This window comes from Haemaphysalis longicornis, unplaced genomic scaffold, assembly GCF_048455015.1.
Source record: "Haemaphysalis longicornis isolate Haplotype H1 unplaced genomic scaffold, Haemaphysalis longicornis Haplotype H1 scaffold_3, whole genome shotgun sequence".
NCBI lineage: Eukaryota > Metazoa > Arthropoda > Arachnida > Ixodida > Ixodidae > Haemaphysalis > Haemaphysalis longicornis.
In genome coordinates this window covers 23063675-23086674 of record NW_027526335.1, presented here as the reverse complement: position 1 = coordinate 23086674, position 23000 = coordinate 23063675, and the positions used below count along the sequence as shown (strand labels likewise).

Genomic DNA, 23000 nt, shown 5'->3' with positions numbered 1-23000 from the left:
TTCTGAGAAGCTATCATCCCAGTCCTCATATTTTTTTTCGTGCCATGTCCATCAGGCAGCACAATATAAGGACACAATCATAAAGCAATCATGAACTGGTTCATATTACGCAATTCAACGCAAAATACTTTTTTATGGGAAATTTGAAGAGCGAAAATGTCGCTGCAATTACTTTATTTACAATCCGTTACGAATGCTGCACCGAAGGAATATCCGTAATTTCCTTTGTTGTCGAGCGAGAAAGGCAAAACTAACACAAAATGAGCTGCAGCGTTTATTTTTCATTTCGTTACCCACAGTCCACTGTACCTACAGTACATTTCAGCAATTGGACGACCCGCAGAACAAATTTGCAGCGCTCCGCGCGTAAAGCGTTTCCTGGGCCGGCCGGCCACGCGGCCGTGCGCGCGGCCAGCCGCCGCTTTCGCTTTCAATGGTCGTTGACTACAGCGCCGCCGCTATTTTCTGCGCGAAACGAGCACCTCTCCGGGACCTGACGTTCAGGAACGGTGGACGAGCCCTACTGCGCATGCGCCAACTAGACATCAAAAAAACAAAGAAAGCGGCTTTTTTTTTGCCGGATGTGACGTCATGGTTTTAAAAAAATGGAAGGTGTTGTACGGTTACCTCGCTGCGATCTTCTCGCCGTGATTTTTGCCTGCCGTTGCAGCGGTGCATAGGTGTTCGGCTTGCGATTGTGATAAGGGCGCTCTCGAAGAACTTCTGGAGAGCACTCACGGTGGTGTGCAGCGTGTGATTGAGACGCTGAGCGTGTGCGGCCGCCTTATTTGCGCGTAGTGCGTTACGACGGTGAACACGGGCGTTCTGCATCAGTTGTGCCGCCTCGATTTGCGAGAGTGATGAGTGCGCTCGCGACAAGCTTCTGCGCTGCATTTCATTAGAGCACCGTGTTGAGGCCGCTGGGTGTTTCGTCTCCGACGTGCGAGTGCGCGTATGCCTTCAACATCAAACGGCGGTGCTATCATGGCCAGCCGCGAACGATCGTTCGCACGAAACTCTCACCACACGGTCATTGACTAAGAAATATCAAGACAAGACTATTGCGACCGGCCAGCCACGAACGATCGTTCGCACGAAACTCTTGTCGCTCACCACACGTTCGTTGACTAAGAAATAACAAGACAAGACTATTACGACCTACAAAGGTGATTCCTGCGCGTCGCTTTGGTTCGTCGAACCCCGTGTCTTGTAATCGCTGCGTGCTGTCATAAGCTCCGGGACATTATATTCAGGAGGTCATGGTCCTGCTGCATATTCTTGTTCAATCATTGCAGAGGACTCTTGGCGCACAGACATGAAAAGTTTGTAATTATCCACGTTAGTTTCGTTGGTCTCCAGAGGGTTAATTGCTTTCCTGACGAGCGTATTGATGCGTATATCGCGGTATGGGAGCTGTACAAATGTGTTGACGGATGTGGACGGGCACTTGTAGCTGTTCTTGGGGCGCTGGATATACGAGGAGTTCAAGGGTGTCTCGTGTGGTAGGTGGTTGAGGCGGGAGGTTTGGGAGTGATGGTAACTTTGCAAAAAACAGATGCAAGCACAGCCATGACAGATTCCACCGTGCTTCCCAGTAAGCATGTCCCTTTATCAAGAAGGATGCATCACACCTCAAATACACTACGACGCATACAAAAGCTAGTGATCATCTACCTCACCTGGACATCACGCCTTTCTACAAGGGAATGAGGTGGCACGCACTGCTGCCCTCAAATTTACTAGCCACGGATTCGGAGAAAGCAGAAAAGACTTGCCAGATTCCCTCACCAACCTCTAAGTCCAAAGCCATTGTACAGATGCCTACAGACCCACACATACTACAACACAACATATTACCCAACACGTGCCCCTATGAATGCCCACCCTGTAAAGGAAGGAAGGAGAGAGAGAGAGAGAACAAACACTTATTTCTAAGTCCAGGTCCTAATTTGAAAGTTCAATTTACCGGATCCGCGTAGTACTCCTGAATGCCTGGTCCTAATTTGAAAGTTCAATTCACCGGATCCACGTAGTACTCCTGAATGCCTGTGCGGACCCGGTGCACGTGTTTGTAGAGAGCTTCCTGGGCAGCCTGGATGTTCACTGTCGGCGGGGGAGACAGCCAGAGCTCCCAGGAAGTGATGAAAGTGAGGGATTGGGTAAGAGATGGTGGGATGAAGTCCCAATAAGAATGAGGGATGAATGGATAGGAAGAACAGGTGGGACAGGAAGGATGGCCAGGGCGCCGATAGATGCGGTGAAGAATGTGATGGGAGGGGAGTGAAAAGGTTTGAGCCTGTCGAATGAGGCACGGAGCCTCACGAGTTAGATGGGAACCGGGGGGGGTAGGTACAGGATGCGTGATAGGCGTTGGGCGTGTAATTGGTAAAGGCGGGAAGCGCAGTGTTGAGTACGAACCGTCGGCGGGTGGTACAAGGTTGGCCAGCACATGGGCGAACCCGGGAAAGGTACTCGAGTGAGCGCGTCTGCTAAGGCGTTTCCACACATGCCAGCGTGGCCAGGAACCCAAACCAGTGTGAAGCGTGGCCGAGGATTTGATGCAAGTATCAGAGTGATGAAATCAGTGGTGTGTGGGTGGGTCTCATGGTTAGCGAAATTACGAAAGGCTTACTGACAGTCGGAGAAGATATATACTGGCGCGGTGGTAGGAACATTAAGAGTAGCGTGCTCTATTGCTGGGGCAATGGCATATTCTTCGAGGGAGGTCGAATCCGGTGGAGAAAGAAAGGAAAGCATAGCAGTGTCTAAAGAAGGGAGTAGGAGAAATGAAGCCATGCCCGTTGAGTTTGAGGGGATGTAGGAGATAGTAAAGGGAAGACAGAGCGATTAAGCATCCAATCAACTGCACCCAATGCTTATCAGTGATTTCCAATAAATGCGTCAAACTTGCATGAAACACCTTACTACATTTTTAACTCTCGTTCATGAAATTATTTGTGTAAATTATACACTTATACTGAAGTGACCAGGCAGTATATTTGTAGGTGTGTGAGCATTCGCAACTTAGAATACTGTGCGAGTACTTTTTCATATTCGATTTGCAGCTCTGTTTCAAATATTTGAAATTTACAAATAGTAGAGCAACGAATTTTTGCTCTATCTGAAGACATGCAAACTTTAAAGCTTCACTACATGGTAAGACCTTGCGGGTTGGTTTTTCTGCATGACATTGAAGCCGTGCCAAAAGCCTAATGCAGAAGCCTTGCACCAAGCAAGTGTTCGCTAACTGTGGTGTATGTTAGGTCAAGTGAAACACTACGAAAGGAAAATTTATAATCTAAAATAGCTTTCCTATAAATATAATAGCAGAAGTGAGAAATTAAACGTTATTGCTGGCTTGTTGGTGAGGTCCCACCGGCAACTAGCATGCCCAGCCTTCTTTCAATCATTGAGGAGTGTGGGGGGACTGCTGCCTATCACATTAAATATACCTAATATGCTTACTGTGTTCACAGTATTTTGAGGAACCCATATTTCTTTACCTCAATGTATGCAAAATTCTTGTTGCACTGGTTTCCATGTCTGTTTTATTTTCTCTGTTACATTAAATTTTTTGTATGACAAGCGCAAGTACCTGAGCAGAGATGTGTCTATTTCTGACTGCCTAAGCTGTCTTTTTTGGTGTAGTTATGTTTTATACACTCTAGAAACACCAAAACAAAGATAGTGTGGTTTGAAAATATTCAATTCACAGCCAGCTTTTACTATTCGTATTCAAAAATATTTTATTGAATTCACAGCCAAGTTTAACATTCAATTCACAGACGCAAAGTTGATAATCACACACCTCTAAACATATATACAAAAGGTAAGTTGTCGTTTGTAGTGACAAAAAACACTCAACTGCAGTGGCGTCGCTAAGGGGGGCCGGGGGGGCCTGGGCCCCGGGTACCATCCCCTCGGTAAAGGGGGGGGGGGGAGCCACTTGTGCCCCTACAATGTGTAATGCTGACGTTGAAAACTGGAAGACAACTGTTATGAGACCACAGCTTTGGCCTGTTCAATTTACGTCCCCACCAGTCTATTCAAATTTGTTTCCTGGTACAATGGAAGAAAGCGAGGAGAATTTTGGCATCCAGGAATGTCGCAGTAGTTGAGGATGGGTGCGGCTTGAAAAGTTAATTGGCTGCAGGGTGAGCGGAGGCGAACAAGGAACGATTCCTGGAGAGGGGGTGCATCGGTATACGACTGCGACGCTCTGAGGGGTGTGTAGCGAGCGAGCTTGCTTTTCAATGCCTGGTCGACAGGGGCCTAACAAAGCCCCTTCATCACGTCCAGAACCACTGTTGGGGTGGTGGACGAGATCAGTAGGCAAGAGGAGTGAAGGGGGAGGCATCCAAGCCTACGAGACTTTGGTCATGTGTCCTCGGCGGTTATTTATGTGGCTTTTTTTACGCACATGAGATGTTGTGTACGGGTCATGGTGAATGTTTAGCATTTTCTGGAGTCTTCGCAGTGACGTGTCGGAGACCGTGTACCCCGGTCCGGTTGTCATATTTTCAGAAGGAAACAAAGGTGAAAATGACCTGAAAAAAAAAACATGGGGAAGATTGAATCTTGAGGAAGTGGGGACTGATAATTAAAACGAAATGAAAGTAAGTGTGAAACATGCAATGAAGGTTGGTGCGGGGGAGCTAACTGTACAAATTAAGCCTGTGTTGGGAGGAGGGGCGCAAGTGGAAGAGGAGGGGTGGGAGCTCAGTTGTCCAACATTAGGCGAGACAAATGGGTTGTCGCGATTTCTCCTTCAGATTCCTTCAGTGCTTGCACTAACCAACCAATTTGCGATTTGAGCAATCGCGAAGGATCTGATATCGGGTGTTGATAGCTCATATTTTTTATGTCGTTGACTTTCCTTCATCGTGCCCAGTGACGCAGCCAGCACATGGCAATTGTACGAAGATGGCATTATATGGAAGGGGCATATCCCATGTGGCCCCGTGTAATTAAACTAAAAGAACAACGAACGAGTAGCTTGTCGAACAAATTATGCAAGAAATAGAACAGTTATGTAGGCATTTATTTCATTTACCTAACTTTTAATCAGGTAAGTCTACGTTTTTTTATTTCATTCCCCTGTAAGTTAAGAGCAATATAAATGAGTATCTGCGGTGCGCACATAAATAAAGCGGATAGCCGTGTGTTCATCTTCTTCCCATTTTATCATGGTTTTCGTGTGGCCGTCCCAAGGAGTTCTAAGTGAAGAAATATTTGAAGCTGATGACCTAAATATTTGGCTCTGGTAGGTTCATCTTTCGAGGTGGAGGGTGAGAAAAAAAGGACAGGACAACGAATTAAGTGCATAACAAAAAGATAAACGCCAGCTATGTCACCCACTTTCCATCATTAGGCATTCGATCCGCTGAGTGCTCCCATCCCGGAATATGGTCGGGAGACCCCATGATAATTGAGGTGGGGGTGAGGGGCAGTTTCTGTGTTAGTGAAAGCATTCTGCTGAGTGCTTTGTGAACATTACTAGAAAAAAAAATAAAGACTGTGAGACAAAGGACAGGACGCCCAGTGTCGTATACACGATTTTTGAGCTGAGTGCCCCTCCCCATGCATTGGGGAGGAAAAATCTACTGGAACGACTCAGGCAGCACAACGAGTACGTCCGGCTGGAAAACCGTCGCCCAGTACTGCAAAAAATCAGACCGCAAAAGAGACTTCAATGGAACGCTCCGGAAGTATGACCAACTGGAGGAAAAGATGCAAAGAACATAAATCCTTCCCTCCGAACCCTCCCACTTGTGTACATGCGGGCACCGCGCTCCACAGCGAGGCGCTTTGTGAGTGACCGGCGCTACAACGCGACCCCAGTCACCCCTGAAGGAAGAGGGAATCGAGATGGGTCCCAAACGTTTTGTTCTTGGTTATTACTTTTGGTTGGAGAGGGCGATATTATTTCCTCAGCTACTGGAAAAAGGTTGTTTCATCTAGGATCTGTCTTGAGCTAGTCGACTGTACAACGACGTCAATGAAATCGTCACCAACACATCGGGATGGGCGCAACCGAACGGTTGTGAGCCAGCGTGTGGCGCTGATACACTCGGGGCCGTACGAATCTGATATTTTACTCAAGAGTTCTTTCTTTATCGCTTCGTAACCTCCTTCGATTCAGATTTCCTCCATTGGCTGGTGGCTGCTTCACTGGAAAGCCCGAACTTCACATTTTATACTTTATACTGTGTTCGTTTTCCCAAGACGCCAATGTCAATTAACTTATTTGCAAATGTGTGGTGCAATCTTTTTACAACGTACGAAAGAAATCAGAGCATTGTCGCAGACAAACATCCACACGACTAGCCGTGCACTGGCCGCTTAGACGACTCATGTACAGGCAGTCGTCTCTTTCAACACTAAATGTTCCCTTTCTATCTGCTTCCATTCTCAGTAATCACATAACCATAGAAATAAAGAGACCCGACAATGTATCTATTTCAAACTTACTGAAATTCTCACTTAGAGAAATTTCCAGCAGTTGCATGCTGCCACAGATGCTGCCTTTAGTGACAAACGGGCAGGCGCAAGCGGTTTTTCCTAATTTATGGGGCGGCCGTTTCTTTCACATTGTATACCACTTTTCGTGCACAATACTTGGAAATAGCTTTTTTTTAAGTCCGGCTGTTGTTTATTTGCTGGGACAACTTCTATTTCTCCCCCAGCCTTCTTTCACCAGGCTCCGCCTGTGGTCCCTCAAGCATAATTTGTTCAAGGTGTGTTCCTAGACACAGGAAAATTGATGCGAATGAAGCGACTATTTGTCTTGCATGTGTTGCCTTTAAACAGCCCTATCATTGCTGGCCACCCTCCTCCAGGCCCGCGGGACATCTGCATGATTTAGCCGACACAGCGGGCTGCAAAGCTTTCCGAACGCCTCTGGTGACCACCTTATAGTGTCATTTTCTGACGAGGCCCGAGACTCTCTCACACCTCCATTGCTCTTGCAGGCATCCATTCGCTTGGTATCGACTGTAAGATGTGGTACTCCCACACTGCTGCATATCAGCCTTCACTTTTCCCCTACCCTACTTTGGTTTGGCGCATTACACCCTGTGCTGCCGCAAGTAGCTCTTGGCCACTCCTTTCTCGGCTGCTAACGGTGTTTTCGTGCTCACGAGTGACACACCATGATGCTCCTTACTGTTAGAATTTTTATCGATGCCTAATTCACTGAAAAGGTCGGTGTTGGGTATCAAGATCTGCACCAGAGTCGTCGGGGGTTCTCTAAACCAAGCTTGTGTAGCTATTATTGCCTAAATAACACACGGCTTCTTATCTTGCTGCTTACTTTTGTAATATATTGCCAGTTCTTTATAAATAACTACACATCAAGTATTCTGTGGCTTCATTTCGCATCGCATGTCGCATATTATGCATGCTTGCATTGACGTTTCGAAGCCCATGCATTCAGTAGCTCTAAAAAGTTTTTTTACATTGGTATCCAAATGAAAGACACAAAATTTGTCGAGACCAATCGCTCTTGCCACGCGATGAGAGCAATGCCGAGTGACAAGTGACAGAAATCGCTTTTGGTACCACCAGTCGCAAGTGTGAACCAGCCTTCATATGCTAACAATAGAAGACATTAATAATATCAATAATAACAATAACACTAGTTTTATTATTAATATTTGTTTTGTATATGTGAGGGGGAGACAAATTTTCTGGGCCCCGGGTGCAAGTTTACCCAGCAACGCCACTGCTCAGCTGCCATTGCCATCACTGCTGGAGAGAGAAAACTGACAAGCAAAACCTCATTCCTGACTAATTTCAGTTTTAAGTTGTAGTGGTACTTTTGTGCTGTTCGACAAGCAATAACTTATTTGCGGTAAGATTGCTGCGAACAAGTCCTCAGTCACGCTAAGCACAGAAGAAATGAACTTGAAAGCATTGCACATCATAAGATCTGTTCCTAAAAGTACCAACTAAAGTACAATATTGTTCTTCGGCATGTGACAGCACACATCAAGGACGACAGCACACATCAAGGACATATTGGGTGAACTGTCTAGCGTCTGTTGAATGCATGGCATTCTACCAGCTTGAACGTGCCTTAGAAGGGATAGTTTTAAAAACGGTAACTTGAGAGGGCCCACGAAAAAAAAAAAATGCTTGGCACCAGGGCTAAGTGCAACTAGTTAATATTTTCTCATTCACTACTTGAGGCCTGGATGTGTATTTTAAGGCTTGGTTCCTACAGCTGGTAACAACAACAAAAACCTTTGTCCTGTGCGCAGCCCCACCTCCCACCGGGCTGCATGTCCTATTATCAGCTGGCTTAAGGTTTCAGACCAACAAAGTGATTAGCAGACAGATTATGGTAGTTACTACACCTTCGCAATGGTGAACATTACCTGCCTGCCTCACGACTCCGAACACACAATTATACCTTCCCACAGGTTAACTCCGTTGTACTGGGACAAAAACACAGCCCTGTGGTCTACGTTTGCAGTGGCTAGCTTTGTTACGATGGGAGTGGTCATGCGCCATCCCAGTGCCCTCGTCTGACCGGCGTTGCTGCCTCTCGCCACGGCACGTACCACGTAGGCGGCGAAACGCCCAGCGGCCTCAACACGGCGCTCTAATAAAACACAGTGCAGAAGTTCGAGGGGAACGCACTCATCACTGTCGTAAATCGAGGCGGCAGAACTGATGCAGAGCGCCCGCGGTCACGTCGCAACGTACTACGCGAAAATTAGGCAGTCGCACACACTCAGCGTCCCGATCACACGCTGCACACCACCGTAAGTGCTCTCCAGAAGTTCTTCCAGAGCGCCTTCATCACAATTGTAAGCCAAACACCTATGCACCGCTGCAACGGCAGGCAAAAATCACGGCGAAAAGAGCGCAGCGAGATGACCGCGCAACAGCTGACATCTTTCTTTAACCATGACGTCACGTCCGGCAAAAAAAAAAAGTCGCTTTCTTTGTTTTTTGATGTCTAGTTGGCGCATGCGCAGTAGTGCTCGTCCACCGTTCCTGAACGTCAGGTCCTCTCCGGGCGGCCGGTCGGGCCACTCTAAAACTTCTAGTACACTCTAATGGAGGTACACGATTGCAGCGCCAGCTTCTACTCTAGATAACTATTCAGAATCGCTATGCTTACAGTTTTGTAAATTACAGCACTAAAAAGTTACCTCCAACAAGCATTAGTACTTAAAAAGCAAGTCGAGTGAACATCAGCTTTTTGGAAGGGATCTTGATCGAACAAGAAATACACGTTTATTTACCTGTTTGGGTAGAGAAGAAACTGGTGGTCTGGCCACCTGGAAGACATGGCTGCCTCCAGTGAGTTTGGAAACCGACGTCAGATGGTTAGATTGTGTTATCGTGTAGCATATTCTTGACTCGTCATCGTACTGTCAGGCACAAAACTGCGTATGCCAGCTCTACCATGTTACAACATTGTCGCCAAGCCGTAGTGGCATCAAAATCTTTCCGCGCGGTGAGTGTCCTGCCTTGATAAATGCTGATTTCGTGATCACTTCCAGCCTTCCAAGGTGACCGGGCTCATTGAATGCCCGCGATAAGATAGTTAAAGGTTTGAGTCTACCACGAAGTGATACACTCTGTTATATTAGGCAGAAGCTAAACGTGAAAAAGTCATAAAGCTTTGTAGCGCATATGAAAGATGTGAAGACATGCAAAGCATTTTGACCCTACGCAGTGCGTTACGAAGACATCATGCTGCTACAAGAGTGGCCTGACGACTGAACGGAAAGAAGAGATCGCAAATGGGCCCGGGCTTGCAGAGTTTATTGCCGGTGCAATCCCTCGAGGGAGTACTTTCTCCGACTACAAGGGAAAGCTTAAGCGGGCCCCCGGTGAAACAGAGAGGTTGGTGCTCTTATTATTTAGGTGTTCTCGGCGACATCTGGTCCTTTTACGAAAACAATTTGTTTACTTACAGTATTGTTTTTAGTTTCTGCGCATTTTTTCTGCTCATTACTGATTATTTTTTATCCTTCCCCCGGCTGAAGGTTGAAGCTACCGCCGTGGTTGAAGGTTGACATTCCAAAAGGATCCCACTTCTCCCGTTTGAAGGGTACACTCAGAGGCAAGAAACTTCACACGGTAATTTGTTGATCTCTCACATTTAAAATTTGCAGTCTGAACACTGCGTACGCCCGACAGTAATTTGCGTTGTTACTACTGTTCAGTGTGTTGTCATTAGCAATACAACACGACCTTGAGGTTGGCTGAAATTTGGCGACAGAATGTTGTTTCGTTTGATTCCTAGAAAATATTTCCTTGAACTCTGTGCTGCACAATGCAGAAAAAAATATCGAGGAGCATTCGTTCAGGCGACACAAACAATTAGAATGGTATGCAGCCGTTCAGCAAAAACAAATGTTTTTCGAGCTGAAATTCTGCTGTTAAAATATTTGTTTCACTGAAATGTACTTGCGTAGGGTGAAATTTCATCTTTACAGCGAAATTCAGCACAGTTTATTTGCCTTAAAACTTTGCACCAGCTGAAGTTGATTCGAGTGAGGTCAGGGTTCTCCCCACAGTGGGCGGCCGCAGAAATCCTGCCCACTTCTCTGTTTCACCGCCTACTGCCTTTGGTATGCCACCCACTGCTCCAACTGACCAGTTTAAAAAGTGAGCCTGAGTAACTAAAAGCGACCACTGTACGAAAACGTCATTGGCAGCGAGCTGCACCTGTGGCGACACAATACCCAGAGGTGTTTCATTTTTGAGGCAAAAATGAAAATTCTTAAATTTCTCCCCCCCCCCCCCCCCCCCTTTTTTTTTTTCAATATGTCCACCTCAAAAATTACTGGGGAGAACCCTGAGTGAGGTATAACTATATTCCTATGACTGTTTCTGTTACAAGTGTATAAAATTCGTTGCGATCATTACCCGCCTTCGCCATTCGCAGGTATGTGAAGAAGCACGCTGTCCGAATATTGGAACTTGCTGGAACGGTGGCCCCGACCATGTTGCCACTGCGACAATCATGGTGTGTGACATGCTCCCTCTTTTGGCACTCCAGCTTCTGCAATGCCACTTGCGGCTTGCCCTGTCGTCGACTCTTGTACAAAGTGCAGGTCTTGGGGGACACCTGCACCAGGGCTTGCCGGTTCTGCTCGGTCAAGACTGCCAGGCATCCACCTCTGCCAGACCCCGATGAGCCCGCCAACACGGCCGATGCGATTGCCGAGTGGGGACTCGACTACATTGTGATAACGTCGGTTGACAGAGATGGTAAGTCGTGATGCGCCACTCTGGCACCTAGTGACGTGACTGCAGCAAACATGAGCAAATAACTGCGAGTAAACATAGCCAGTACATTTCATCTAACGGTGCTTTAGTGCTAATATTTAAGCTTTGCTGTGCCTTTTTTAAGCAAATGGTTGACAAGATGCACACTAATGCAGGCTCCCGGACTAATTTGCTACACCTGTGTTGAAAGTCATGTCATATATTTTTTGAGGGACACTGAAGTGAGTTGTAAACATTAGGCACCCTCAATTTACCAGTCTCGTATGGACACAGGCAGTCCGAGGACCATTGTTGGTTGGGAAGTCCCATAGGAATGCATGTGAAATCGAGTGCCAGATCATGTTACGGGCAGTCTGTGGTTGGTCCAAGACTGATCAAGCTTAAAGCATGCAAAACAATGATAAAGCCGTCTTCGGAATATGCATCTGTAGTATGGTACTCCCACACAAAAACCAACATACAAAAGCTTGAAAAAATTCAGCTCCTGGCAGTCCATTTCACTTACAGTAGGTGAACACATCGAGATTCCCCTTTAAAGATGTTGCAGTTTGCAAACTTTGAACCTATGGAGGACAGACGATAAGCTGCTCGACTTAGCTTACCCCGTCTAATATTTCTAATTTTTCTAAACTAGAATTAAAGTCAGATAATTACATAGTAAAATATTCTTCCAGGCCTTCCCATCACAAACAGAGCTGCAGCATGGAGCCAATATATTTGCAAGAACTAACATTTATAAACACTCTTTTTTTCCCCAAAACAATAACTGAGTGGAATATGTTGCCCCGAAACTCAACTCTGCTTTCTGTTCCAACGTAAAATGCGCTTTGTTTCCCGACTCTCGCAATACTTTCGTCTGTCATTTTATTATCAACACGTTGTGTGCCTAAGAGTGCGATGCTTTGATTTTGTGTTAGGTCGCAGTGCGTGCACTCAGCCCATGTGTGTGGAAAACATGTAATATTCAATGATGATTAATATGTTGTACCTTTGATATATCCTTGTTGTAATAATTTTGTTGTAACTTTGTCATACCTTTGAACTTGCTGTACCTTTCCTGCTTGAAGGTCAAACGGTTTGCAGTATATGATAAATAAATAAATAAAATAAATAAATAGATAATTTTTACCTTGCCACAGTTATGTTTTGGGTTTTCCTGGCAAAGTTACCGAGCTGGTAGAACTGCATTTGTTAAAGCTGCTTTCCTCGCGCCATCCTCCTCACTGGTTTACGAATATCAGCTATGACAACACGCTTGCAAGTCTGGAGGATAAAAATTAATGTTTTGCTAGCATGTTAGCCTGCAAAACCTGTTTATGAACAAACAAAAAGTCAACATGAGGAACAAACAAAAAGTCAACATGAGACATGAAATGTGTGAAAATTAAAACTTTACAAACTGAGAAAGCATAAGACGCATTGCAAGCCAGTGCCTTGTCATTACAGTGGGTGGTGCGGCCGTCATAAATGGCACATTTTTCTTCTGCTACTGATTACAGATAAACTAAGGCTTTGGACTTCTGCTACCTAGCCAAACAATGCATTAGATGGGTTAAACTACACAATGCAGCCACAAATAAGTCTTCAGCGAATTCACATCACTGCCCCTTTAAGATAATATAGTCTAACTGGTCCGTAGCGTACAGGACACATGAAAGAATAGAATGCTGGTGATGCCTTTAGCTTCAGAGAACAGCCGCAGTGGTCGGTAAGACTAGCAGCAATGGGGTCAATATAAAGCGGATGCTTTGGGGCCTACTCCCAGCACTTGGCTAGGTGCACCATACTGATGGAGCAAATATGCACAGCATGTATGGAATTTTTAGCTTTATTTCATATGTGCATCTCATTACTGTACCTTCAAGCTTTTCTCTGGGGCTGCCTTTGTGTAGTTAGGAACAGAGAAAGTGCAGTGACCAATATCCTGTATATTTTGCATTGCGCTGAACCACATCTTCTATTGCTGGTGTCACACGAATGCAGGCTTGCTTCCTGCGTAGCGCTATTATTTTTACTGCAGTGCTGCCAAAAGTTTTTATTGCTGAATCCCCCAGACTACTCGAGTTGCACTTTCTGAGCACGAGCACATGTTCTGACTGTGCTCACAGGAAATTGCAGCATTTAGCCGCAGCCATTGGAAGCTGCTTCCTTTACAGCTGCAATTTGATGTAGGTGAAAAGTACTCCAGACTACTATGAACTTTCAGATCTACCAGATGGCGGATCGAACCACTTCGCTGAGACAGTCAGGCAGATCAAACAAAAGTAAGTTTTTATTTTTTCATCAGCATTCAGCTATGAGAATGAAGCATGAACCACTAAACGCTTGGTTGGGGGAAGACGAGAAGATTGTAAGTTACTCTCTGTGTTGGTTGCTTGTAGGAAACCCTCCATCCTTGTCGAATGCCTGACTGGCGACTTTGCTGGTGACCTTGACGCCGTTGCTAGGGTGGCTTCATCGGGGCTTGATGTATACGCACACAACATTGAAACTGTTCCTGAACTCCAAGTGTAAGTTGCACGAGGAGCTTGCAATTGCCTGTTCCTCGTTTAAGTCTTAATAGTCTTAATTAAGTGTCACTGATGGTGTTCAAACAAGTACGCATTTATTACCATTAGGGAGTGTATGATGTTCTTGTCTGTGCCAGGAATCTGAAACTTTAGATGGAAAGTTTGGAAACACGAGCAAAACCAGCCCAGGTGCACTTATGAAATGTGCGTGTATTTTGCCCGTTTTGTGCAGGTATGTTCGAGACAGGAGGGCAAATTTTGAGCAATCGCTCAGGGTGTTGCAGCATGCAAAGGAGGTGAACCCAAGCATCCTAACGAAAACCTCGCTTATGCTTGGATTTGGCGAGACCGACAATCAGGTCGCAAGGACAATGGAAGGTAAACGCACCAAACAAATGTTGCTTCTGATAGCAAAGCTTCTGGGTAACTGATTCTTGAAGCCATTTTGAAGTCTTAAAACATGCGTTATAGCAACACTCTGGCCACACCAAGTGACAGAGTGAAATGAACCAAGATCAAGTTGGCGACCTTTAGTACATCATTACGCATGGAACTAGTAATGCCTGCTTTTGATAGCTCAGGTAGCAAATTACTTTTTGGCTGTCGCCTTTTCCTTTTCCCGCAGTGGTTCGTAAAGCTGGTGTTGACTGCTTCACATTGGGTCAATACATGCAGCCTACAAGGAGGCACCTCAAGGTTCGTGCCTTCCCTGCCTAAATCTTTTACTGCGAATGTCTACCCCCCAGTTTTTATTCCGGTGAAATTGCTTTACTCAGCGCCACTCCGGCAGTTGTTTTCGCCACTGCCGACCCCTCTTTTCGCCATTATGTGTGTGCACATGCAGGGAGTGGAGGGAGGAAGGGGGTGCGTGCACACCCAAGCTATCAGTTTCCTGCCCACACTGATGACACATCCATTGTGCTGGCAGGAGGCTTACACGTGGATGTCAAAAAGCTAAATGCGACCTGTCCAGTGTCTTCACTGGTCGAGTGGACTGGGTTGTGTGTTGCGCAGACAGTAAGGTCCCTATGATGCGGGAGGGAAACAGACAGCCCCAGGTTTGTTCGCTAGAATAAAGCTCGAGCCCATCCAAGTTTCATTCAGCTAAATGGCTAGGAAGTATGCTCAATTGCAAATTACGAACAAACATGGTTTGTTTCGTGCACTTCGTTGACTGCATCTACCAGCTTCACAGGTACTCTATCTTCACAGAATGGAAGGGCACTGAGTTAATTTTTTTTTGTTTATCATTGCTCAAATGAGAACCACTTAAAAACGAAGAGACGGTCTTTATTTCGTGTTTTTTTGCATAAGACGGTGCTGCACCGTCTAAACCCCTGAGTGCAGCTTTACCTTACACTTTGTATTTATGTTTCTGAGGGATCTGCGTTTATTAGCTCCTAGGAGAATGGATGCCACAGAGAGGAGGACGCGGCTTGGCGAGGCAACGTGATAAGTACACAAGACAGATGTTTTTTTCATCCGCACGTAGCGTTCGTGATGCTGAAAGCGATTTCCAGCACAAGTGGAAACCTCCCGAGTCGCTGCTCGACTCGCCATCTTCAGATATTGGAAAAGGATAAGGGTGGTTGCTTATCTGCACAAAGGTCTAATATCAGCTTACCGCGCCCAGGGGGGAGGGAGGTGGGGGGGGGGGGGGGTGCCTAGAGGTGTGCCATGAGCAAGGGCAGTTGTGGTTATGCGACTGCAAACGGGACACAAGAACTTGAGAATTCCTATCTCTTTTTTATTTTCTGTGTCTAAGTTAGAGGAGAGAAGGGAGCATGGGCTGCATCAAATGGCTGAATCCACCTTTCTTCATTGCTTTTTGGGGCCTTAAAACGATGCCCCAGCTGCACCAGTTGATCAGCAGACCCGCAAAAAAACCGCACTATAAGAGGTACGCTTATGCATTGAGTTCTATGAGCGCCTACCGGTGGCCAGAAAAACCCGCATTATATCCAGTCCCGTACTACAGGCAGTTACATTATAAATAGTCTACACTGTATTTCATTTCTTAAATGATAGTTTTTTTAGTTTTGGCCTTTGCACCTTATTTTTAGGAAAAATCTGGTACATGTGCGTATGTACAGAAGGAGCCAGTGTGACCGCAGCTGCCTGGCCTTTACCATGCCAGCACGTGTGTAGAAATGATGATCGACGTGTTGGTTCTGCTTTCAGCTTCCTGCGTGCCCTGCAGTTTGTGCACTCCCACTTTGCGCTTATTTACTGTCACGTGTCTGCTTATTTAAGGTCGTCGAATACGTAACGCCTGAAAAGTTCATGCACTGGGAAGATTACGGAAACAAGCTCGGCTTTCTGTACACAGCAAGTGGCCCCCTTGTTCGGTCGTCGTACAAGGCTGGTGAGTGGGAAAACACTTTGTGCCAGTCAAGAACAACTGTTGTGGCCGTTCTTCAAAATATATCTTAAAGGAGTACTGACACGAAATTTCAAAACTGAGATAACTATGTAAAACGCTTCCTTTTCATCAGGAGATATCTCCCAGCAAGTTTCAACAGCAACCGTTCAGCGAAACATATTTAAAATTCATTTTAATCTTCGCCCGCACGAGAAAACCCAGAGCGGGCCGACGTGACATCATCTGCTACGTGCCCCAAACTGCCGACGTCGGGGCTCCCGTGACGAAGCCGACGCGCTGGCTGTGGTTGGCGCGCGCTGCTCGGGCGTGTGTACACGTCATGGTTTTGGGACTGACGTCATGCTGCCCGGGCCTGTGGGGACGGCGAAGACCTCGGCCGGTCTGGGCGCGCGCGTGCGCTCGCTCGCGCGCGCTTCCAGAGAGGCAGCGATACGGCAAGAATGGTGACGCCATGTCATACATGCTGTCATGGCGGCCGCTCGGCGTTTTTTTTGTCGAAACCGAAACTGGCACGAATAAACGACGCCGTAAATGAATGTTTACGCTGCGCTCGACCGTCTAATCTGTAATTCTATGATTAGTGGGCTGGTAGGCACGCATAGCAGCGAAAAAAACGTAACATAAAAATTTCGTGTCAGTACTCCTTTAATGCATGTGGTTGGCCAGAGAACAGGGGCGTAAAAATAACTAGAGGGGGAAAGGTTTTCACTGTTTGAAGTCCCAACCATTTCAGTTTTCTGTTGGTGAACACTCAAGTGTTCTTGCCGATAATTTGTACGTTTCATTTCCCCCACTGTGGCAATATTAGGCATCTTTCTGCTCATATAAGGAATTGGAAAGGCAAAGGTTAGCTATGCAGGGAAACAAACAGTACAGTCAGGTGGGAATATAACTTGTTTGATTAAATCATAATCCTCGTGAAAATTTGAAGGTTTGGTTTATAGCTGTAATGATGGAAATATACCTGTGCATTCACAGAGTGTGATGACTGGCAATCTTTGCAAACAAGTGGCTCAGTATTTCATGGTTTTAAAGTGAAACATGTAAATTCGTGCATTCAGGTTAATATTTTTATGTTTAAGCTTGAACCTGGACTGTACATAACACCTTTTTTGGCAGTGGTTGTATTGAAAGATTTCAAGCAAATAATTTTGAAAGCTTCTGTTGTAAATGTAGAGCATTTTAGTAATTTATCAACAGTGTTTGTTGCTGGTGCAAGCAAAGAAGCGTGTTGGCAAATACCTGAGAGTAGTTGTTTTGAATGTTAATGCCGTGACCCCTCCACGCAGGTGAATTTTTCGTGACCAACTACTTAAAGAAGAAAAGGCAAGATGTGCAAGTACCATCGCAGTGAGGCACAAAATCAAATAAAGTTTCGCAGCCATCTGGCAGCCATTGTTGATTAACTCTTCATTACGGCGGAAAAACAGCCGATTTTGAGTGCTTCCACAAAACGTTTTTTTTCTCTTGAGCTACTGGACACACTTAGCCTTTCTATGCATGAAATTGTAGCTCATAGATTGCTCTTCCAAACACAAAGCAGCAGTTTTGTTAAAGGTACAATTACTTGCAGTTTATTTGTCCAGTAATCGTAAAAAAGCCCCCAAGAAAAGTATACGAAAAACACAAATCGGCAATTTTACCGAGACTAAAAATTATTTCAGGAATTTTAAGATATACAAATTGTTCCTGCGTTCCTTGGCTATGATTCAATATATAAATCAACAGTGTACACCAAGTTTTGGATTTTTGAGGGCCCGTCAACCTAGCGGAACTGACGGCTGTGCCACGCCACGAAGGCACTGAAGGGTGAGTGAGTCTGAGTGAAATGTGCATCCAGGCATACTCTTTTGTGTTCTCACACAAAATCCTTATCAGTTTGGTGGTAAAAAAACAAACAAACAAACAAAAAAATCCAGCGCTCTCGAGAAGCGTCGCGCATCGCCCTGCAGTGCTAATCTGACACGAGCGCCAGGTTATCTTGAAGGTGATAGCGCGATACGGCGCCGGCCGCGGTGCATTTGGCAAAATATCCTGGCAGTACGTTGTTGAGACCCTAAACACAAAAGTAAAACCGCAGTCATCAGATAAGAAGCATGTTTTGTTTATAAATAACTCTACCTTCGGTTCAAATTTCTCTTGCTACACTGCCACCACACGCGACACATAAACAAACGAAACCGAAACTGAAAGAGAAGTTGCAACTGAACACATCAGATGGCGACAGTTGTCTGTGGAGCGCGGGTTTTAGATTTTGCGGGAGATTTGAAATCATCGGACGCCGGCTTCCGATTACGTATGGCGCTTGAGTGAAAGAGTTAATGTGTGCTGTCATTTTGAACATGAGCAGTACAAGTTAGCTTGATACCACAAATGGTCGCAGATATTACAGCCAGCTCAGATCAGTGTTTAGGCAGACCATGTGATGTGGAGGATGGGCAATGTGTGGACTACCCAAGGAAAAGACAGGAAACTCTGTGAAGGAATGTGATGCCAAATTTCAGTGATAAAGAACAGATTTGGAAAATGCAGGACAGTCACAGGTAGAAATATATAGCGTGGTGACAATGACTGCCCAGAGTTCCGATAGATTGTTCATAAACAACTGTCGGAAGCCTCTGTCCATCGGCTTGAATGAACAAAGTGGCATCCGCATGCTGCTTGCTGTCGTCACCTGTGCTTTGCTGACAATGAATTTTCCTTTGCTAGGCATCTTGGCACTGTAGTTGTGCTGTGCAGCTCCCAATATAGCCAAACCAAAATTGCACAGCGTCCTCTAAAGCAAGCTTGCGCAACACTTATGCACTAAACTGCAGCAGTGTTGCACTGGAGCATTCTGCGTGCAGCCGCCGACAAAACCAGGTTGCGCCTACTTGCAGCCGCATGATAATGACGTACAACTCAGATGATTTCATGTACAGATATATGTATATATATATTTATATATATACTCTCTTTATTTTTCAGAAGTAACCACTGATTAATTTTGGTATTTACACGTATAGCATCTTCCACTCAATCCACCTTTTGCGACACAATCAGGCTGGGCGCTTAGACACGAACAGATGCTGAATATATACACAATCTGCACAATGGTACAACAAGAAATGTACATGTCCACTGAAAACACAACATCACACCATCCAAACGTCTTTCGATATTTAAATTCAACCGTCAAACAACATTTTTTTTTTAAATTCCCTGGTTATTCTTTGAACATTTCTATGTGTTTTTACATTGCTGGCCAACAAAACACCAACAGCAGCAATCCTTTTAGGTTAAGGTACTTCAGAGCCTGCAGTTAGAAGCAGTGTAACAGTAGCCGACAATAAGTTAAAATATTATGCATACAATATCTATACACTCATTCATACCTGACTAGGCAACGGATAGACTGATAGCTGTCAGTTTTTTTTTTTTTTTTACAAGAGCTTTACTGATAAGAAATGTGCAAGTTTGCAGTCAGACTGATGCATGACTAGGAAGCTGATAAAAACCTGGTCCCTGTACATAAAACAAGTAAAAAAAAATCTGCGGTTGATGCCCAGATAAAATGCTTGAACTAAAAAATAACTGGAAACAGACAAGGCTGGTTTGAACATTCTGATTATCCACAACTTGGCATTTGAGGGAGTACTGACACCAAAATTTTGTGTTCCTGTTCTATTGATTTTCATCAATGCTTAACAGCCTAGCGAACCCAAAACAGCACTTCAAATACTTGAGCGCGCTATAATTAATTAAATTGAATGGCCTGAAAATCGTCGTAATGGTTTGCCGCACTTCCAGCCTGGAGGGCGCGTGTGACAGAATTACGTAATGACCTCACCGTTTTTTGCGGACACCAGAGCACCGCAAAGACTGTACGAGGCATTGTTTCAACGGCCTCTTCTCTGGAGCTAAGCGGATGAGCTGCCTAAAGGCGTAAGGCAGCTCATTGCGGCGGGACATTGATGCCGCTTTCAAAAAAAGACCTGATGGCGGCTTCTGGTATGATTCTGGGCTTTATCATCAGCTCCTTTCCTGTGTGTGGAACTTTATTTTTCGCGAGAGTGTCTTTCTGGGCGGCGGTTATGCCTGTAGCTCTGGCTACATGTATCACTTCGTGAACTTTGTGAACTTTGCTCCCAATCGCTGCTCGCCGGGTTGCGCGCGTGAAGTGACGTCACGAGTTTTTGATGAGCGTTGGAGGCAGCCGGCTATGTCAGTCCTTTTCTTTCTCACCGAGTGATGTCACACCAATGTCCATTTGCTGCGCACCACTCCGCATGCTGTTTCGTCGGCGTGATAAATCAAATCAAATTGAAGTACGTTAAAAGCACCGCAGGCTGCTCATAATTCAGCCGGGGGTATTCTGTTGAGTAAAGGCAGCGAACTGTGTAATAATATTAACACCGAAAATTGGTGTCAGTACCCCTTTAAAATCAATTTGCTTTCCTTGATATGCATAAGGAATGCAGCCAAAAATATTTTCCTGAAGATCGAAGAGGAGTCGGTCTTTTTGTTTTACTAGAGCTAATTCGAGGCTACCAGGCAATGCTACTTCTCTAGGAGAACTGTGCTGAAAGCAGGGATATGTTCTAATGTAGTCATTCCTTGGTCGGTCTTTTATTTTTTTTTACACACAAAATCATTAGCTTTGAGCTGAGTACAAGAGCCACGCAATTGAATAAGCTCATGTGTAGTGTTGTGCTCACATTCACGTAAATCACCACATGGTTAACAAGTCAAACGCTGATATGAACAGTGGTCAAATAAAAACAATGCATTGAGCAGAGCATAAAAATGTATAGCTCCCTATTCAAGCCACACATGGGAAGAGTTCTCAAAACAAACTCAAGTTTAGAAAAGACAATTTTAGGCTAATGGCTCCACAAATGCCAAGGCATCTGTGGCAAGTCTTGTCACATACTTCATATTGGCAAAAATAACCCAAACATGCCAATCTTTGAGTGTTCTAGACTTCTACAGCCCTTAGTATACAGAAAATAACAAAACATTCACGCACTGAAAAAAAGAAAACAGAAACAATGCTTCTTATGATATTGCTTCAGCAGTCAAGCAACAGTAACGCTTGCGATAAACTTTCAAACGCGCATGATAACAGTCAATAACAAACAGCAAATGGCAGGCAGCATGATAGAACCATCTTGCTGTTGTCGGACTACCGTACCTATGTACAAGATGGCCACCCATTCCATCGTTGAGAGACCCCAATTGTCTACCAAGTTCAGGGTCACGCTTCTCTTCTTGTGCCCTTTATTTTCTAAGGCCCAGAAGGCAGCTTATGGGCTGTTGTCTGAATGGACAGCCATGTTGATGATGACCTGCACTTGGGACAGGGATCAGAACCACGTTCACACAGTTGAAGTAAATCTCAAAAAAGCAAGTTGCCTGGACATTGTAAAATACCTCGAGAGCAGAACTCAAGAATTCGGCAGGTTAATGCCATTTATGTTTGCCGACAATTGCGCTCTTTACAAACACTCGAAACAAACTGTGGGGATTGAGCACTGCAGTGATCCGAGGTTTGAAAAACTTGACTGCTGCACATGCTCGGGTGTGTGTTTTTACTGCTCACTGGAAAGGAAGTTTTTTTTTTTTTTTTTTTAAACTGCTTTCTGAGCAAAGCACCTGCACTGAAAGGTAACATTAGTCGAGTTTTCTTCCGGTGCCTCTTCGATAACCGATGAGGGTTATGCGCATAATGCTCCCAAGGCTTTCTCTCTCCCTTGTGCGTTTGTGAAGAGTGAAACAAGTATTGTAATGACTGCCCTTGACTGATTCAGAAGGGTGCGGTCAGGAGCACGCCACCCTTGATGAAGTAGACAACTGGCTGCTTGGTGTGAACAGGAGCGCGCCAACGCGGTTGTCATCAGGCACTGCGCGCAGTCGTCGCCTTCTTGCCCAGCGATGGTGGTGTTGGGGATATGTACAGTGAGGAGGCCGGCCTGACTGGGTGTCAGACCTTCGTCTCGGGCCCCTCGGCACGCTGGACGAAGGAATCGCGAAGCCGGACCAGCAGCAGGGCGCACAGGTGGCCATACACCTTGTTGTACCAGTCCGGGGTGCGACCCCTGCAAAGAGGAATGGGCTGTTAATAGTTCCCACCAACCAGAGCGGAATGTTTTGCGTTTCACCCCAAAGTTTTACCATATCACAAATCTGGCAAGGTTGTTCCTGTTTGATTTCGATCTAATGTTCTCAATTTAATAGTTCTGAGAAGGAATGTGCTCTGAGGTAAATGCAGGCAGAGCGAACACTGTGGCATTTGATTCGCCAATGCTGGACTGTGCACACACTTCGTTGACTGCTTTTTTCATGTTTGTGCTTTTCTTCTAGCTGAGTGCGAAGCATAAGTTTGCTTCAGCAGTTTAATTGCTACTAGAACCTTGCATCATTCTTCATTGCCGGACAATATTCTACGCTCTTACTTTCGGTGAACATGCTGATTCCTGATGCGAGCATATCGTCAATCTGGCATGGCCAAAATGGTGCAATTTGGTACGAGAAGCAGCCTGCCAATGCCACTGCACAAAGACACCTCCTCCTCTATGAGTCTTGATGACAACAGCATGCAGTAACAACGAAACCAAAACTGCAAATTTTTTCGGACTCGTATAAATGTGCATGAAATCTTGCACATGCCAAAACATTTCTGCACTTTCCATGCTCCAGATATTAGGACGTGTGCACAAAGCGCATTAAAGCTAAGGAATTGATTTAAATTTAGTGTTGTAGAAACTGAGCCATCAAATTCAATATGGCACAACATCAGACTCCAATCCAAGTACCCCAAAGCAAAGGGAGGGTCTCCGGAAAGATAAGTTCAGCAGGCTCTGTACCCGTCTTGG

The 23000-nt window shown here is 45.4% G+C and overlaps 2 protein-coding genes across 8 annotated transcripts in view; one reads left to right on the top strand and one right to left on the bottom strand.

The window, feature by feature from the left end:
• Positions 1 to 9275: 9275 nt before the first annotated feature.
• On the top strand, positions 9276 to 17541 carry Las (lipoyl synthase, mitochondrial). The gene is made up of 11 exons (XM_077702634.1): positions 9276 to 9469; positions 9692 to 9861; positions 10005 to 10098; positions 10910 to 10990; positions 11079 to 11235; positions 13460 to 13517; positions 13635 to 13763; positions 13996 to 14141; positions 14389 to 14459; positions 16017 to 16128; positions 17436 to 17541. The coding sequence occupies exons 1-11, from the start codon at positions 9419 to 9421 to the stop codon at positions 17498 to 17500; spliced, it is 1134 nt and encodes a 377-aa protein (XP_077558760.1). The 5' UTR covers positions 9276 to 9418; the 3' UTR covers positions 17501 to 17541.
• Positions 17542 to 19055: 1514 nt separating this feature from the next.
• Cv-c (RhoGTPase activating protein) overlaps positions 19056 to 23000 on the bottom strand; it is a 405466-nt gene continuing 401521 nt past the window's right edge. For all 7 annotated transcript variants that reach the window (XM_077702628.1, XM_077702633.1, XM_077702632.1 and 4 more), the window contains one exon: positions 19056 to 22223. In XM_077702628.1, coding sequence (XP_077558754.1) covers positions 22109 to 22223 — 115 coding nt within the window. In that variant the 3' untranslated portion in view covers positions 19056 to 22108. The remainder of the gene's footprint in view (positions 22224 to 23000) is intronic.